General features: G+C 34.1%; 1 protein-coding gene across 1 annotated transcript in view; it reads right to left on the reverse strand.

Moving 5' to 3' along the window:
- Window positions 1-2,953: 2,953 nt before the first annotated feature.
- The window catches only part of ENPP3 (ectonucleotide pyrophosphatase/phosphodiesterase 3), a 118,542-nt gene continuing 101,326 nt past the window's right edge, over window positions 2,954-20,169 (reverse strand). The window contains exons 21-25 of the mRNA XM_074309819.1: window positions 17,279-17,414; window positions 15,323-15,400; window positions 13,863-13,995; window positions 12,580-12,736; window positions 2,954-4,576 (exon numbers count right to left, since the gene is read on the reverse strand). Coding sequence (XP_074165920.1) covers window positions 4,409-4,576; window positions 12,580-12,736; window positions 13,863-13,995; window positions 15,323-15,400; window positions 17,279-17,414 — 672 coding nt within the window. The 3' untranslated portion in view covers window positions 2,954-4,408. The remainder of the gene's footprint in view (window positions 4,577-12,579; window positions 12,737-13,862; window positions 13,996-15,322; window positions 15,401-17,278; window positions 17,415-20,169) is intronic.

Below are 20,169 nucleotides of genomic sequence, written 5' to 3' on the forward strand. Positions count from 1 at the left end.
AATTTACTAACTATGTGATCGTGAGCAAGTCACTTAACTCTGTTTACTTTAATTCCCTCATCTGTGAAATGAGCTGCAAAAGGTAAACCAGTATCTTTGCCAAGAAATCCTGAACAGAATCATGAAGAGTCAGACATGTCTAAAATTATTACTACCAGTTATCTAACCTTGGATTACTCACAATTACCCCTAGAAGTCTCACAACTTCATGTGATCCTGTGAAATTCTGATTTTGAAAACTTGCTTATTTTTTAAGTAACAATATTCTACCAAGTGACCATTAAAGATATGGTGACTTACAGAATTCAGCTAACTTATTTAAAATTAGCCCTTATTCTTCATGAGATTCCTACAGTTCTATCAAAAGTGGAAATGGATTGGTTTTTTCCTTCAGTATCCTCAGTGTTGCAGTCTCACTGTGAGGAAGAGGCTTCTTACAAAATTTGAGTCTCCTTTGACTTTCTCTTTGCTCTGACATTGGGGGAAGAAGTTGCCAACCAATTCTGTCTGTCTCTATAGTTACCAATAAGCAGCCCAAAAGAAAACCTTAGTTGTCAAAGGAGAACTGGAAAACTAGTTGGAAGAGGCAGGTCAGTATTGCCAAAAAAAAAAAAAAAAAAAAAAAAAAAAAAAAACTCTCTAAAAATAAATAAATAATGAGAGCCAGTTCATACAAGAGAGAGCAGTACCTATATGCCTGCAGTTCATTGTGGAATGAAATGAAATGTGAAAGGCTTTATTCTAAACTGTCAGTGAGGCCACACTGATGCCTAGCTTCAATAACAGATATTCACAGGGCACTTATTCATGACAACACCATGTCAACAGCAACAGAATAAAAAGATGTAGAAGCTGTAAGGAGCTGAATTCTAAGCCTTCTTCTCAAAAGGCAGCATACTGTTCTTATGTGTTGTAGGCCAAAGAAAGAGTCTGAACATGAATAATATAGTGATAGCAGAATCTTAAATAACATTAAGATTTGTAAAATGCTGCATGTGAATTCTCTTTAAGTCTCACCACAACAGCCATGAGTGAACAGTAATAATAGAAGTATAAATATTTTCTTCCAATTTTATAGAAAATGAAGCTAAGGTTTAGGGAAGGCAAGTGACATAAAACTAATAAAAATTAGTGGAATTTGAGCTCTTTTCTTTACTGCAATTTAGCATTCTCTTAACCATGTCAATCAGGGGTCTATTATAACTCTAAATCCTTTACATAAGAAATAGAAGCAGCCTCAAGAGTAATAATTCTAGGTTTTAAGGACACAGAAATAATCCATTTGAGAGGTAAAAGATTTGGACTCTTCTTCCTGCTTTTGCAAAAAAAAAAAAAAAAAAGTAGTGTGTCAATAATTTCTTCATTTCTACAAACAGGAAGCTGGGCAAGGTGATTTCTAATGTCCCTGTCACCTTTAAAATGCACTATTCTGCTACATAAGAATAAGTGATTCATAAAGAAATGAATATAAAAAAGCCTGCAGATATCATTATAAACTGACAAGAGGAACAAATTATAGCAATATAATTACTTATCAGGAAGAATGCACTTTTCAAGAGTTACACAGCATTAGAATGTTTTATTATGGCAAGTTGAGATCTTATGTGGGTGGGTGGGGGTGGGTGTGTGTCCTGGTAATTAAAGAAAATCATATTGGGTCTGTTTTATACAGAAGCAAGGATATAAACTAGATGGACTTTCTTCCAATCCTTTGATTCCCAATATATAATTGTTCTTAATATATAGTTTTAACATCAAAAGAACCAGTGCATTTTTTAATAATCAATTCTCATTATGGCTCATTCAGTTTGAAACTTGAAAGAGCCTGAACAGCATCTAATCTCTGGCTTTGAAAGGCTGTGATTTGTTCCAGTCTGAAAGTTTGTTCATGTATTACTATTGACTGACTGATAGTGGTCTGCCAACACTGCTGTTTAGAAAGGAAGTCTTTTCTTCCACCCATCTTGTTTGTGTTTTGAAAATTGCTTCAGTTTATGTCCTGTTTTCATTCCCACGCCCAACCCTTGCAAAGCAAACAGATTACAAGTGGTGTTAGTGGCCCCACTACTAGTGGTCGTAGTGGTAGTAGTGTGGGAGAGGAGGAGGTGGAGAAAGGAAAGAGAAATTTCCCTAGAGCAAAAAAAAAATTTACAAGAAGCCAAAATATAATTTAAAAGCAAACTTTTATGTACCAAAGCCAGATGGATGTTGCAACATCAAGGACATCAGTTCAATTTGTTAGAATAGACACCATATAAGCTACATTCATTGGAATCCCTGATGCCATCAGATACTTATGAGAATTCAGCATGCCTACAGTAACTCTCCCTAGAATAGAGGTTCCATTGAGGATGGGATAATTTGTTTCTTTCTTTGTGTTCCCAACATACAGTACAGTGCCTAACATTCAGAAAGCTCTTAATAATTGTTTACTAAACTGAGAATTCATGTATGCCAAATTTAATTCCAATAATACCAGTGGCAAAAAATGTATGCTTAAGTACATGATCTGAGTGAGCAAGGATTGCTGTAGCAATAGGCACTGATTTATTTCTTTTATCTTTTCACATTTACCATAATTTATAAACCATTTAAAAAAAAAACACACACACATTAATTTTGACTGTAGATATACTATCTCATGTGCTTGGAACTTGTATTTTCTTCTGGAAGGTGCCCAAAAGTAATCAGGTAAATTTACATACAAAGGTTTTTGTTGGTAGTTTTTTGTTTATTTGTTTTACCATATTCCCCTGATCTAGTTGGGGTTTTTTCCCCACTCTTTTAATTTTTCTCCCAACCCCTCATCTGACCCTATTTGGACAGAAAATTCCCCTCCCTCTATATAAACTCCAAATCAATCATGTATTTTTAAAGTGCTTTCATAATTCATGCTAGTTTAGGTGAATATGATTCTATTATAAAATATGACAACTTGTATTACACTTGATTCTATTCAGAAATAAGTCATTTTATTCAAACAAATATTTATTTGAGGAAAAGGAACTACAAATTGTTGTTCTTTGCAGTATTTCAATGTAAACAATAAAAACAAATTCATTACCTGAGATAATATAACTGTAGCTATCATAAAGTTAGAAACCATAGCTATGTGAGGAATCAAGGGTTGCCTTATTAAAATACAAATCTAACAATGCTCCATATGCTTTTTAATCAATTGGATCCAAAGAAATAATTTACATAAATTCAAAATATTGCTTATGTTGTCAGATACCTACTTTCTTTTCTTGATCTATGAAGTTAAAATGCACCGGGTTGGAAAAATCATTCCCAATCTGAATAACATAAGCATTTTTCTAAAATGGTAGGAATTTTTCTAAAAAAAATTTTTTTCAATCTATTTTAAAGTAAAACAAATTTACTCCTCCCCACCCCCACCAAAATCATGCTCAAAATTTTCATTTCAAATTAATTCAGGTTCTATGTAGAAAAAGTTGGAAATTTCCCAATAATTTTTGCATAAACGATTTCATCAGCAATATTTTATGTAAACTCATATAAACAAAAGGCCTGAAACATGGAAAAAGTGATCCAATATGGACCTCATTACCAAATAGAAAATCCATAGTCCTATCTCTTCTCTTTCTTAAAGTTCCCCTGTTCTTAAAGAAAGGAGGGGAGAAGGGGGAATGCTTCAATCCTTTCTACATTTCCATTTTCATTTAGGAAGCAGCTCGAAGTAGTAGATAGAGAAATGAATTTGGAGTCAGGAAAATATGGGTTCGAATCCCTCCCTTTTTTTTTAATCTTGAAAATGGGAATAATAGTAATAGCTACAAAATAGCTGTTGGGAGGATCAAGTTAAGTAATGTAAATCTTAAAGCTATATAAATATTAGTATTATTATTAATTTTTAAAATTGCTATTACAATGCTTAAAACCTAGTTAGTTAGATGTCTTCTTAAGCAATTTGTTGGTTTTAATAGCCATTATTTGATTGCAATTTTAGATTAAAAAAAAGTAAAAATTCTTTTAAAGCAACTTGTGAAGAGACATCAAAGTTCTGTCAGGTGAGTTTCCATGTTCCTTCAGAGAGGTGAAAATATCATCACATTGTGTAAGCAGCTCACAAAAGATTGCTGAATATTGGGGAAGAAATTATAGTTTGTGTCCTTGTGCTCTGAGCAAAGTATTCTATTCATTTTACAGTGAAACTCAAGTAATACAGATTTGATTCCAAATTAGGAGTTATTTTGTTTTTGCTGGCTGCTGGGGAAAACAAAGGATGAGATGCCCATGAAAAGACATTAAAAGTAAAAAAGAGAGAAAATGACAACTCAGTGTACCTTCAAAGCTAAAGAGGAAATAATAACCATCTGCATTATTTAACTCCACAGTAGGGGAAGAGCTGATTATCCATATTCTCCAAAGTCATGTTTCTATACTGTTATGGCATTTCAAAAATGGGTAGGAATGTTTTTAGTTGCAAGATCTCAGAGACAACCTGCTGTCTATCCTGGTAAAAGTCAAGTCCTGTGAGAAGTTCCACATCACGTACACGAGCAGTATGAGCCTGAAATCTCTCTTCAACCCAAAGATCCTCTGATCTGTTTGCCTAGAAAGCAAAGAAAAGCCCATATTAATAGATCAAGATTTTACTTTGACCTGAAGTCCTATTGAAATGTCTTGCTGTGGTCTTATAGGACCCCACATAATTGATGGTTATGCAGTTTGGGAGTGAATTCTGAAAGGCTAGGAATTAGAAAATGGGAAAAGCTGAGTATGAGCCCAGTACTGTGGATTATGTATATTGGCTGGGGACCAGTCAAACTAATCCTTAGATTGGCCATAAAATGAGAAATCTTTTAGCCACAGCAACTTATAAACCTAAAGGACAGAGAGGATATTTATATTGATAGTATCCATATGGAAAACATCACACATCTTTTAAACATTAATGTATTGTTTTATTAAAGAACAGATAAGTCCCTATCAATTCTTTTCTCAACCCTTTCATGGGTTTGGGCCTTCATTTGATGAAATTAAAGAGGCACCAAGTATGCTGTAGTGATAGAAATTCTGGACTTATAGTCAGAAAAAATCTGACATCTAATTAGATGTGTTCCCAAGGGGAAGTCACTTGATTCGTGTGAGCCCTAATTTCTTCATTTGTAAAATGGTGATACCATCAACTCAGGGGGTTGTTATTGAGGTCTCACGTGAGCTAATATACAGAAATCACATTGCAAAATTGAAACATTATACATAGTTCAGCTATTATTTAACATTAACATTTGACAAATATTTTATTTGAAAAAATTGGTTCAATAGCCTGAGATCTTGGCTGGATCTGTCTAGTAACACAAACAACGCATATTCATTTTACTTTCTTGGGGGCTTTGTTTTGTATTTTTTCAAACATTTGTTAGTTTTTTTTCCCCTTTAATATTTCTAAGTAAAGAAGACCTCTAGCACATTGGGTCCACTTTCTTTGGGAAACATTTAGCGGCAGGGAGTGGAGAGGTGAAACAGCTGCAGAGAACAGGCAAGAACAGATGGATTAAAATTTGTATCGTCGGTGGAAACTTCCAAATAAATTATATCATAGATTCATTTGAACATTTTTCTATTAGATTAGGTATTAGACTAAATGTCCTACTATTTTAAGTCAGATGAACTGTCTACATTTGACCACTAAGATATATGATATATGAGATTTAGCAAACATTTATTAAATCCTTACTGGGTGCCATACTGATCTCAAAGTTTTTATGACATGTTCCCTGTTACCAATATTAATATATATGTACATATACATACTCTAACTACAGTACAAAATAATACATGATAAATAAATCAAGCATTTATGAAGTACCTACTTGTGTAAAGAATTGAGGATATAAAGGAAAGTAAAAGAAAGTCCTTTTTTAAAGCAACTCACATGCTTATAGGGGAGAAATGAAAATTACTACAAACAAGTTATATACAAAATAAATTGAATTAGTGAGGTACAAAATAGTACGATGGGAGATCTAAGGGAAGAAAGATTTTTATTAGCTTGGGGGAATACAGAAAAGTTGCTAGAGGAGGGAATATTTGAGTCAAGAAAGAAACAATGAATAATTTGTAAGTAGGTAGAGAGGATGGAAGGGCATACAGAAGAGGAAAAATAAAGTATTTAAATGTATACATGGCTTCTAGACTCATTGGGCAAAGATTTATTTTATTCTTTTTATTTTTATCTCTTGAACACAAAGTCTGGCCCTTAATCAGTACTTATAGATTAATTGACTAATTGGTCCCATCAAGGCTTAGTGGAGACCTCTGCCTAGTAGCAACATTTGATGACTAAATAAGAATTAGAATTAAAGTCCATGTAATTTTTGCCTCCCATATGAACTATTATATAGAATGATGTCCATTCCATATGACAAGGGAACCAACAAAAGATCATCAATCACCATCTTATTACTATTCAATGCTCATTTCTCAATCTTAATTTAACATTGTTAATATATTGTAATGGAATAAGTCAAAAATCCTGTGTTTGAATACCATAAGAAAGTATTTAACCTCTCAGATACCCAGTTCCCTCATCTATAAAATGAGAAGATTGGTTTATATGACCACTAAGATCCTATCCAGCTTTAAATCCAGTCTATAATCACTCCTTTCCCTGATACTAGGTCATCATTGCCCACTCATTCTTACATCATGAAATACTATATAAATGTGATTTATGCAATCTGGCTTCTCTCCCCACCACTCTACTGAAATTACTCTGTTGATAGTTACCAGTGACTTCTCAATTGTTAAATCTACTTTCCCTCCCTCAGTATTCTTCTTCCTTGAATTCTCTTTAGCATTTCATGAAATCATAGAATCTCAGAATTAGAAGGGACTTTGGATTTTATCTAAGCTAGTGCTGTTTGGAACTAAGATCTCTTCTCTATATAACTGATAAGTATTAGTTATGATAAATCTGTTCTCCCTTGACTTCCATGACAGTTTCAAACTCTTTGATTGCTCCCTCTCTGTCTCTTTTTTTGTATGCTTCAAATGAACACATCCCCCAGGAGTCTAAAAACTTGACCATTTTCTCACCACATCATATCCTTGGGAAATCTTTTTTTTTAATAGTTTTTTTATTTACAAGATATATGCATGGGTAATTTTTCAGCATTGATAATTGCAAAACCTTTTATTCCAATTTTCCTCTCCTTCCCTCCACCCCCTTCCCAGATGGCAGGTAGACCAATACATGTTAAATATATTGAACCATATGTTAAATACAATATATGTATACATATCCATACAGTTATTTTGCTGTACAAGAAGAATTAGACTTTGAAATACTGTACAATTAGCCTGTGAAGGAAATAAAAAATGCAGGCGGGCAAAAATAGGGGTATTGGGAATTCTATGTAGTGGTTCATAGTCATCTCCCAGAGTTCTTTTGCTGGGCATAACTGGTTCAGTTCATTACTGCTCTATTGGAACTGATTTAGTTCATCTAATTGTTGAAGAGGGCCATGTCCATCAGAATTGATCATCATATAGTATTGTTGTTGAAGTATATAATGATCTCCTGTTTCTGCTCATTTCACTCAGCTTCAGTTCATATAAGTTTCTCCAGGCCTTTCTGAAATCATCCTGTTGATCATTTCTTACAGAACAATAATACTCCATAATATTCATATACCACAATTTATTCAGCCGTTCTCTAATTGATGGGCATCCACTCAGTTTCCAGTTTCTGGCCACTACAAAGAGGGCTGCCACAAACATTCTCACACATACGGGTCCTTTTCCCTTCTTTAAAATCTCTTTGGGATATAAGCCCAGTAGTAACACTGCTGGATCAAAGGTCCCTTAGACCTGTATTTCACATTTTAGCCTCTCTCCTGAACAACAGAACCATATTTCCAACTTTTTGTAGAACATATTCTAATCAATTATCATATTATTGATTCTACGTTGATAAGCTCTTAACTGACCTCTATGTATCGCCATGATTCTAGTTTAGGACCTTTTGATTTATTTACTGCAATCAGGTATTAATTGCTTACTTACACTTCATGCCCTCCTTGCTCTAACCTGTATGATTCCACTGATTTTGGGTTACTATTTCTAAAATGCCATTTTAATCATGCCATTTTCCTCACTACAAAACCTTTAATGGCTCTTCATAGCTTATTTTATTAAATCCAAATTCACAAGCCTTGCTTTTAAAGCACTTCACAATAGATCCACCTTACCTTTTCATTTTTAACTTCTATTACTTCCATATGTATACTCTACATATTAATCATATAGGGTTCCTTATCCCTTAAACATACCCTCTGCTGTTCTGTTGCCACAGTTATCTATATTCAATGCATTCCTTTAGACAATAATGCTATTTTGAATTCATCTCCACTCATAGAAACTCTATATATTCTTTAAAACCAAGTAGTTAAGTAGATTTGGAATTGGATGAATGGCTAAACCCAAAGAACAGTCATTAATGAATTCAGAGCAAATTGGTGTAAATCTAACATGAATCATATAGATCTATCATTAGCACTTGCTGATCAATATTTTTATCAATGACTTGATAAAATATAGGAGTAATGCCTCCCAAAGCTGGGAATACACATTTAAAAACAAACAGCATTCAAAAAAATTGACATTATATTCAATATGTATCCATAATTTTTAGTATAACTTTTTTGAAATACTCTACAAGCTACTAATCTTTCTGGTTTCTTAATCCAAACTTTATTTTTAAACATTTTTTTATCATTTATTACTGTCCTACATTCTAACTGAAATGCCTAAATATTGATGCAAAAAATGATTAACTTTGTGGACTGCTGTCAACTTTGTCACATGGGGCAATGTTCAAATTACTGGGACAAAATAAGATAACTGAATTAATCTATAATAAAAAGTTTAAATTTTACACTAAAGTAAAAAGATATTGACAAACTAAAGCTAATAAGATGAATCTATAATGTAAAATCCTTAAAAGCAGAAGCTATTTATATTTTATATGAAACAATGCCTGTTAGGTTATTTAATAAATGTTAAGTATTTAATAAATGCTCTTTCATTGACTAATAGGAATATAAAATATTATTCTTAGGTTTAAAAAAATTGATTGCGCAGGTATAGGATAGAGAAGAAATGGCAAATTTTTGTGGAAACATCTAGAATTTTTAGTAACCTGAAAGCACAATATTTACCAGCAATGTAGACTTTCAAGTGGTAAGAATGGGGCGCAAAACCTAGAGAGACCTTAGTCTGAAAAAAAGAGGCATAGTATACACAAAAAGAAGCATGACAGTTCTATTATACTCAGCACTTCTTTTAAAGTAAGGTATTCAGTTCTTAAGAACACAGAGTTACCACAATGTGTTCACTTAGAATGTTGAGAGAACAGGACATTATGCTGTACAATGAATAGGTGAAAAAAATCAAAGATTTTATTAGCCTGGAGAAGAAAATACTTGGGAAAATAGAATTTTATTGCCACCTTATGGTATCTTTAAAGGTTATCATAGAGAAAAATTAGTTCATGTTAACTCCAGAAAGAATAAAAAATGAAAGCTACAAAGAGGTTTTCACTTAATGTAGAAAGAGATGAGTTTCTCACCACTGAAAGTCTTCAAGCAGAGTCTGAATGACCCTCAGGGGATTTTTTAAGGGGATTTCTGTTCATATACTTGAATTAAATGTGATGCTATGACACTTTAAAAAACAGCAAATATCCTAGTTTAGGAATACTAGTCTGGAAGCAATGTGCAGGATGAATAAAGAGAAGGATAAAGAGGAGCCATAGAAAAACTAGCTAAATGCTATTTCAAGAGTCCAGGCAAGAAGATCTAATGTAGTAGACTTTCCCCAATAACTTCTCTGATAGTTCTATACTAGACAGGGCAATTGAGAGAATGGCATAATGAACAATAAGAACCTTCCAGAGTAAAGAAAAAATTTATAGAATGGCACGTTAAAGAGAAAAATTGGAAGCAGGGAAGAGAAGCCCAGAAGTTATCATAGGACCATATAAGACCTGCAATCCAAATAAACCCCAAGGGAAAAAGTATTGTGTAATAAATAGGCTGTCATCAATCTCAGATAGATAAGGAAGTGGAAAAACAATGAATAACCCTGGAACCATCTCTAATTCCTCGAGGTGCCTTAATTATGAGCAAATAAGTAGATTCCCTGAGGATCCTATTAGAATTTGGCTAACTTAGCCTAGGAAGTCTTTCTTTACACCTTACTCTGGCAGAACATACAATGGAGGGTGGAGTTTATACAAGTCTGCTCAGCTACTTTGTTTACTCAGATTCCTGTGTCCAAGAAAAACAGGCAGTTATCTGTATGTACTTCGAGAAAAATAGTCCCAAGGGAAACCAGGTCTCTCTGAAGAGGCTACTGGATTACTTGGTACTTATGCCTCTCTTCTGATACTGCCACTATCCAGGTACAGGCTCTCACCACCTCTCTTTTTGTCTCTGTCTCTATCTCTTTATCTCTCTTCTCTCTGTGTCTCTTTATCTGTCTCGCTGTCTTTCTTTTTGTCTCTCCATCTCTCTTTCTCTCTCTCTCTCTCTCTCTCTCTCTCTCTCTCTCTCTCTCTCTCTCTCTCTCTCTCTCTCTCACACACACACACACACACACACACACACACACATACACACACACACACACACACACACACACACTCTAACTAATACCTCACATTGACATTGACTCAGGATCAAAAATAAGTCCTTATCTCTTCAACAATGACATGACTCGAACTAATTCTAGTTGTTCAGTGATGAAGAGAGCCCTCTACACCCAGAGAGAGGATCTTGAGAACTTAATGTGGACCACAATATAGCATTCTCACTCTTTCTGTTGTTTGCTTGCATTTTGTTTTCTTTCTGCTTTTTTTTCCCTTCTTGATCCGAATTTTCTTGTACAGATAACTGGATAAATATGTATATATACATTGGAGTTAATATATATTTAAAATATTTAACATGGATTGGACTACCTGCCAGGTAGGAAGGAAGGGGAAGGAGGAAATAATTTGGAACAGAAGGCTTTACAAGGGTCAGTGTTGAAAAATTACCCATGCATATCTTTTGGAAATAAAAAGCTTTAATTAAAAAAAAAAAAAGTATGTATATTAAAAAAAAGAAGCCCTTAATAACCTAGCCCCTTTCTAGCTTTTTCAGCCTTCTCATACTTTATTTTCTTCCACATACACTAAGATTCACTGATATTGACCTCCTGTCTGTTTCTCACACAAGACATTCCATTTCCAGACTCTGGACATTTTCGCCGACTGTCCCCAAGGAAGAGTATGCTTTCTCTCTTTTCTTCTGCTTCCCAGCTTCCTTGGCTTCTGACAAGTGTCAACTAAAATTTTATCTTCTATAATAAGCCCTTGAGTTAAGTTCAGGAATCCAGCTGGGACTGAATTCACCTGGCTTAGTTGAGCTCAGGAATCCAGTTAAAATAGCTTAAAGTTACTTTGAATGAAAGATTGTTATCTTTCACGCCAGCATCCTCTAGGACATTTTTACTCCTGAGAAATTTTTATGTGGTCGTGAATCTATAGGTATAAAATAGGTATATATATCAAACATTTGCTAATTGTAAATCACAATTTCATGTCTCCTACACTCAGTCATGCAACCTCACACGAGGTTGTGACCCACAGTTTAAGAAGCTTTGCTCTGACACCTCATTAATTTCTATTTGTTTAGTCTGTCAGAATTATCATCCCCAAAATATATATTGTCCATCCTTAACCTGTCTTTGGGTCTTATCTCCTGAACAAAACTTTTTAGGCACTAGGGAGTCTGCTTACTCAGGTTTATAAGATGCTGATGGGTCCCATAAAAAAATTAACATTTTTTAATTATCAAAGAAGTGTAATACTAACCCCACAAGGATGTGCTAACTTTCTTTAAAATAACCAATCATGTTATCTCCACTCCCTGATGCTTCCCACTCTGTAACCAATAGTATTGTCTTCCCCATATATCCAACTCTGTATTCCACAAAACTTTATTAAGGTTGGTGAATACTACCTTAAGCTCTTTGGTCACCAAGAGAGATCATTGACCCAATTTATTGGTTACTGCTAGCTTCACTAATACATTGATCATACTCAGATCATCATCTCTCAGTTTGTCTTAATTTTCAAATGTAACATTACTATAGGTACAATACAATTATATAAGCAAGCATCATCTACTGGTTCATTCTACTCCTAAGTACCACCCTGAAAGAAAGCTGAAATGATCAAGGAGGGACATTAAAAGGGATCTCTCCTTCTGCTAAAAGGGATCCAGGAGATTAGACTGGGGTAGTACTAGGATTAAGGTTTACTTCAAAAAGCAGTTGAAAACTGCTTTTCATCCTAGGAAGGGCTAGCATGGTGAGTCATAAGTTGGTTAAACATAATATTCCAATTGTCCCTAAGAAAATCTGCCACTTCTGAAGAGATTCCTAGCTTGCTAACTCTCCCTACATATCCCAATTTCCAATATTCTTGCATAAAGGGAGCAGTGACCACTATCCAGCCAGAACAATAACACAATAGAGAGCACACTGGCTACAAAATGTACTCACGGCACAGCTTTCTATGTTGGTAGATCGATGAGGAATGATAAAGGGCAAAACATCCAAGGACCCAGGACAGTTCAGTGGCGTATAAGTCTGGTTTTTGCAGCTACTCAGCACCACGAAGTAATGAGTTGGGATGGGAATGCCAGTGTTGTTTATAAACCTTTTTTAAAAAAAAATGTTTAGTATTAGTCTTATGAAGTCCCTTGATTTCTAAGAAAGACATCAGATTGTTAAGGAAGATTGGGGCAGCTGGGTGGCACAGTGTATAGAATTCCATGCCTGGAATTAGAAGATCTGAATTCAAATCCAGCTTCAGACACATTAGCTATGAGACCATGAGTGAGTCAACCCATTTTGCCCCAGTTTTCTCATCTGTAAAATGAGCTGGAGAAGGAAATGGCGAATCATTCCAGTATTTTTGCCAAGAAAATCCAAGCAGGGTCGCAAAGAATTGGACATGACTGAAACAAATGAACAAAAGGGGAAAAAAATATTCTGGACAAGCAGTTATCTAACTTCTTTTCTAGATTTGAATTTAATCATAATCAGAGATTCCAATAGAATCACTAAATTATAAAATCCTGAATTTAATATAATGAATGGATAGGGAACAATGTGGTCTGCTGAAAGGAACATTTGACCCGGAAGCAGGACACCTGAACTGTCAAAGTCTTGTTTCTATTTTGTGCCACAATTTCCTTATCATTAAAAAGAAGTTACCACCTCCGTCACCTATTTCACAACAGTGAATAGAGGTAGTATGGCATTCTAGATTAGAATTATGGGATTGGAATAAAGAAAGCTTGGATTCAAATACAATACTTTAGAGCTGTGTAACCCAAACCAACTTGCAATCTCTGTATATAGTTTCCCACATTAATGATTATTTGGATTGCACATAGATGGATTTTTTTTAATAATGGAACCAATAATTTCATTAGTATGGGGCAATTTTGATGAAGAAAGTTCCTCTACTCATGCATGTGGCTACCTAATTTGTGAGTTATGTCTTACAGGGGATGAGTGTAGAATACTGTATTTAATGTCAGACTTTTTCAGTGTATTGGACAATTTTTTTCTGAATGGTTTTCTAAATAAGCCAATCCCTTTATTTTATAGATAAAGACACTGAGGACATGAGAAGTTAGGTGAGTTACACAAAATCCTCCAGCTCTTTCTACTTCATCACATTGTATTCCCATGAAAGATATTTATTGACATGATGCTTGATTTTTAAAATTTCTATATGACCACCACAATTCCATGGATGAAAAACTCTTACTCACTCTTTAATTTCATGGGGCTCATCAGAATGTCCATCATAGTTGTAATCAAACACTGGTCCACTAATCACATTCACTCCATTCCTTTTCATAGCATATGTCACAAGCAGAACACGATGGAAATAGTCCCACATTTCTGATAATAAAAGGATTAGACAAAAATAAATTGTATATGCTATTGCACATGAAATTATCTTTTCTATGATAAAAATTATTTTTAAAATAATAAATGTAATAGCACTTTAAAACATTTATTTCAATATATTTTTACAATCTTCATTTTGTTCTTCTTTATTGCATATAGAAGTAGTGTTTCATAGGATAGAAAACCAGAATTGGAGTTCTAAAAGCACAGGATAAAAGTTTTGTCTCTGCCCAGAACATCTGTGTGATCAGAGTCAATCATAACCTCTCTGTATTCGCAGCAACCTCTAAGATCTAAAGGAACTATCCTAACTTTTTTTTTAAGTTGTGGACTCCTTTGGAAACATGATGAAGCTTATGACCCTTTCTCAGAAAAATGTTTCTAGATGAATAAAGCAAAATACAAGGATTATAAAAAGAAACTTATTATAAAGATGTTATTTTTTCCTACACAAGTTGAAATCTATTCCCTGAAATCTATACAAAGATTCCTTAAGGGATCTATGAATTTGGTCTAAAATTACAAAATAAGTGGCTAATCTCTACTCATCTATATCACTGGAAAGAGTCTCTACACTAGGAATTCCGTAAATTGATAAAATAACAAATTTGAACATCCCCTCCCCAAGGGGGGGGAAAAAACATTTAACAATGATTAAAAATAATAATTCACATCCAAATAGCATTTACTATATGGCAAACACTGTGCTAAGTACTTCACATTTTTTCATTTGATCCTCACAACAACCTTGTAAGATAGGTAACATTCTACAGTTGAGGAAACTGAAACAAATAAAAGTTGTGACTTGTCCAATCACAAAGCTAGTAAGTATTTGAGGCTGAATTTGTCCTTACTCTTCTGATTCCAGTTCTCTCTATACTGTATTATCTAGCTGCTCCTATTTACTTTGAATTTTGAACAATGAAATGAAATTTTTTTGTGGAGAAGGGAGGTAGATTATCTGGGAAGTAGAAAGGAGCATTTCTAGCAGACTTTTCCCTGAGACTTAGTTAGCAATGTTTGTTCATTATAGAGGACCAGAGTATAGAAGGGAGATCTAAAGACTGGCAATTAAATTTGCCTTCAAGGAAATGCAATGACTTTTTGTTTGTGAATGAACAGTTTCTCTATGGTTCGACTAAATAGAGCATAATGATCTAAGAAGCTCAGCAAGTAAGTAGTCCAAAAGTAATTCAACACATCTTAAAAAGGTATCTCATGTTTACTATTAAGAATTCTATTTATACCAAAAGGAAATAATGCCAGTTGTGCAAATATGAGATTCCCCCTAAAATCACAATCTCAACTCTTAACTTACGTTTAAATGCTTCATAAGTAGGAATTAAATTGCTTGTAAGTAAAGCATCATATTGTCCATCAGGTGTCTTGCTGAACACTGGGTGAAAAAAAAAAACAAAAACAAAACTAATAAAAATCTGTTCTGGTTATTGATGAAAATAATCAAGTCAAGTCAACAAGCAGCAAGTTATTAAGCACTTGCTAGGAACCATGCACTATCCAAGGAGTTAGAACTAGAAAGAAGGGCAAAAACAGTCACTTGCTCGCAATCATGGGAAAAGGGCCAAATCATCATTACTCCATCCCCTCACTCAGCCCAATTTCTACCTCTTAATTATGAGATTCTAAGGAAGATACTAAATAGCAGACAAAAAATTGAGTACTATCCATTGTTGCTCCAGCATTTCCAGGGCAACAGTGCACAGTTCCCAATCATAGTCAGCTACCTCAGACTTTTTCCTTGTACTGAACCAGGATAGGTAGAAAACAGAAGAGGATTCTCTTAAGGGATCTCTAGAATTCCTGTATCCTCGTGTAACTGGCTAGCTTAGCTGTTGACCTACATTGAACCAATCCCTGTGAAGTCACAGCCAAATAAAATGACTTACCTGATTCAAAATTCAACATTTAAATAAAATTATTATTGAAAAAACAGAGTAGATATAGTAAGATAGTTTCTTTATGACTTGTTCGCCATTCCCACCGCCCCCCCCCCACACACACACACAAGGGACTCCTCTCTCTTCATAAGTAATAACTACTAATTCTTTCCATCAGAGCCTGTCAAAATACTACTTGTTCACTTCAAAACATAGTCAAAATGCTATCTCTTCCATGTAAAAGAGCATTATTCCTAACTGTATGATCCTGGGAAAGTCACTTAACCCCTATTGCCTCAGCAAAAAAAAAAAAAAAAAAAAAAAAGATAGTATTTATGTAGAATTTTCAGTTTCACAAAACACATTACAACAATTATCACACTTTATCCTTTATCCTCACACAGCAATGAAGTCAGTGTTATTAATGTTCTTATTTTACATCTGGAGAAACTGAAGCACTAAAAGGAAGTTATCCAGAGTCACATTGTTCATAGATGTATAATGCCTAATTTGAACTCAGATTTATCTACCAGGATTAGCCACTATACCACCTACCTGCTTATCTAAAGGCTTCAAAAACCATTTATTTAATAATACATTCTATATTGTTCCAAAAATTAATTTTGCTGACTTAGAATTTATCTATTTTTGATACTATTTACTATATTTTAGAGCAACATATTGCTAATATTTTTATTATGATCACTTTCCTCTTTTTGAAAAGTCTGAACATCGGTCAACTTCTTTTCTGGTTATAGCTAAAAATATTGCAAGTATCAAAATATCAGAAGAGAAACTAGCCAGATCTTGAAATTACTTGAAATTTCAAGGGAAGCTTAGTAAGAATAATATTCCCTATTCAACAAGACATAAATTCAAACTTCAGAAAAATATACTTACTGGTTTTTCCAGGTTTTCAGAGAGATTAAAATATATATATATATATATATAATTCCACCTTGATATGGTGCCTTATGAACAAAAGCCTTAAGACTCTGGCCTGGAATTCTTCAGAGAGACAGCTATGTTTTTAATACAAGCTACATTTGGGTAGTAGCAGCAAGAAAAAATATATTTTTTTAGATGTCCATCTCTCACCAAAGAATTTTGGTTTAAATTTAAACTTAAACCTGATGAACTCTCTAAACATCTGGGCAAGATTACAGATGACCTGTGGCCCACATTGCAAAATTTATTAGTCTTTATTACAGTTGTTGTGTTGCCTCTGGTCAGCATACAGCCACTGGATGCCTCCCCCTGTGCAGGCTGCTTAACCTAAGAAGGTTGTTTTGGTTTGGGGTGTATGTTTAAGCACATGCCCACATCCAGCTGATGAGGGCTTTCGAAGCTGCTGTGCTAAAAAGAGTCATACTAACTAGGAGGGTAGAGGAAGCCGTGGGTGATATTCTTTTCAGTTGGATAGATGGAACAATTTTGGCTCTGAGAAGGAGATATCCTAACATCAGCCCGCAGACAGTCTGGAACAGTGGGAGGAAGAGGCGATGTGTCTCCCTGTTAAAAGAAAAAAGAAGAGAGAAGAAAAAAAAAAAAATTACACCCACAGTTGTGGCTGTGCCTGTACTTTGTATGGTTTGTGACTTCCCTAAAATGTTTTCCATTTAACCTTTTCCTATTTTCATAATGAATCAACTCTACAGGAGTAATGGAAACAGATGTTTTCTGCAGTGTTTTCCTCCCCGTGGTTCACTCCTGGTTGGGAACACCCGTGATAGTAAGCCTGCCACACAGGAAAAAAAGAGGGTGCCCAAACCAAAGGAAATTTGGAGACCAGAATCCAGAATCTCTAAAACTCAGTGACTTGGGAGAATGGATTTATATTTATATGAGAAGAGGAAAATATCCACAAATGATTTCATTTTAAACAATGAATTAAAAATTAAATATGTTTTAAATGCAGATGTGAACATTATACTGGTCTTGAAACACACTGGTTTTTTGTCTACAGAGTAGCTGTCATTAATTGTATATCTAATTATGGGCTTTTACAATTTGCATATATAGACTGGATTGATAAATCGTAAATTCCTTGTGAGTAGAGACCATTCCTACAATTTCATTTGTAAAAGCACTCAAGTTTCCAGAACAGATTTCAGCCCATCACAAAAATCCAATAAGAGTTTCTGATTTAAAAGCATTGTGCTCTTTTTGTTTGTTTGTTTTGTTTTTAGAAAAAGGAGGAGGAACTATTCTAGAGCTATGATTTCAAAAATATAGGGGACATTACTGGTATGGAAACATTCTCTACTGATATAGATCCATAACTCATTATTAGCTCAGTGACAGCAAGTTATCTGAAGCACTTAAAAGATTAAATGACATCACCATGATGACTCAGCACATAATTATCAGAGGGAGAACTCGAACCAAGACCTTGTGGATTCCCAGGTTATTCTTATTGAATTCTTAATGAGAATAGAAATATTAAAAACAGAGGGACAGAGCAGAAAGAGCACAGAATTAAGTCTCAGTTTCCTCCTTTATAAACAATTATGCTTGATTCTAGAGTACTTTGCAAGTGCTACTATCTATATTTTTAAATACTGTTGATCAATAAGCATTAGAAATATAGTAATATTATGTCATTATAGATATGAATTAAATTTATTGGTTAGTTTTGATTATTAATGTTAATTAATATATTATATTAAACTGACCTGTAGTTTCTAATGAAATCACAGATCCATTCCTATATTTATTTAGTGACTTGAAGTTTACAATCAGTCTATCAATAAGCATTTAATAAGTACCTAAATATTTCAGGTACTGTGCTAATAAGTCCTATGGATATCTAATTTGATTTCTACAATATTCCAATGGGGTATTAAACCAAATACAGAACCTAATGTCATCATGTATGGGTGAGTACTAATACTCTACTCTTTTATTTTTACCTTTTAATATCTGAATGTATTCATGGGGATTTTGACAACATCCCACCTATTGTCATTATATAGAACATTTTTATCAGCTAGATTCAGAAAAGCCCAAAAAATTAAGGTAAATCAGACTTGATTTCACAGAATTCTCTAGGTCTCATCAGCTTAACAAGAGTTTTGTTTTAGCTTAAAATTTTTCCACTCCCAAAAAAATTGCATTTTTAAGCTAAAGCAAAACTCTTGTTAAATTATCTAGACCTGTAGTATTTCCTTCAAATTCCTATCACATGAGAATAATAGGGTTACTCTGGGTGGACAGAAAAGAAAAAAAAGAAAAACTCCTTTGGCACTTGTATGGTAGATTGAGTGCCTGAAGCTGAGACATTCAATTCATGCTGATTTCCTGGGGTACATCATTGGGAAATGTTGGGTTGACTTCTTGAAAACTCTCTAGAAAAATAATTTCATGTCATTTACCATTCCTAGCACATTTATCAGGCAGTTACTTTGTGCAATGGGAAAGGAAATGGCAAACCACTTCACTATCTTTTCCAAGAAAACCCCAAATAGGGTCACAAAGAGTCAGTCATGACTGAAAAGGATTGAACAACAACAATTCGTGCAATGCAGCTCGGTATCTACTATGCCATGCTTCCTCTTTCTAAAGGAAAAATACCATATTTTTTATAAGTAATAAACACTGAAAGGTAATGTTTCTAACTTCAGGACATAGGAGGAAGGGTGGAGTGGGGGGTACTATCTTAAGAGAAGAAAAGGCAAAAGAAGTTTTAAAAAATGAAATTCTGAAGACAAAAGCAGAAATTATTCTAATTGGGAAAAGGGGGATCCACCTAAAGAAGACATGGCAGATTCACAAAACACTCATCACAAATTCCTATTATTGAAAGAGGAGTGTTGTCTAGAAATGCTAAATGTTTCATTGAAGAAGATGAACCTGACAAAGAATGCTAACAGCAACAGCAACAACAAAATCCTTTTTTAAAAAAATCTCTTGCTAAAAAATCTTCTTGGAAATCAAAAATAATGATAAAAAAGTTATGTTGGGGTAAAAGGCAAAGAAAGGATCAAAGAAGTCTAGAATTCTTGCTCTTCTGGATCACATAACAGAACTATTCAATTCTCATTTTCAATTGCCTATTAAATATTTCATACTAATAGATTCCTATTAAACATCTCTACCTAAAATATTTATGAAACCCACCAGCCCCCCCAAAAAAAACCCTCTTTTCCCCCTAACTTCTTAAGTACTATTGATTAAACCATCATCTCTCTCACTTACCCAGGTGTACAACTTAGGTATCATCCTTGACATCTCATTCTCTTACCTCCCATATCCAAATTGTTGCCAA

This window comes from Sminthopsis crassicaudata, chromosome 4, assembly GCF_048593235.1.
Source record: "Sminthopsis crassicaudata isolate SCR6 chromosome 4, ASM4859323v1, whole genome shotgun sequence".
NCBI classification, from domain to species: domain Eukaryota; kingdom Metazoa; phylum Chordata; class Mammalia; order Dasyuromorphia; family Dasyuridae; genus Sminthopsis; species Sminthopsis crassicaudata.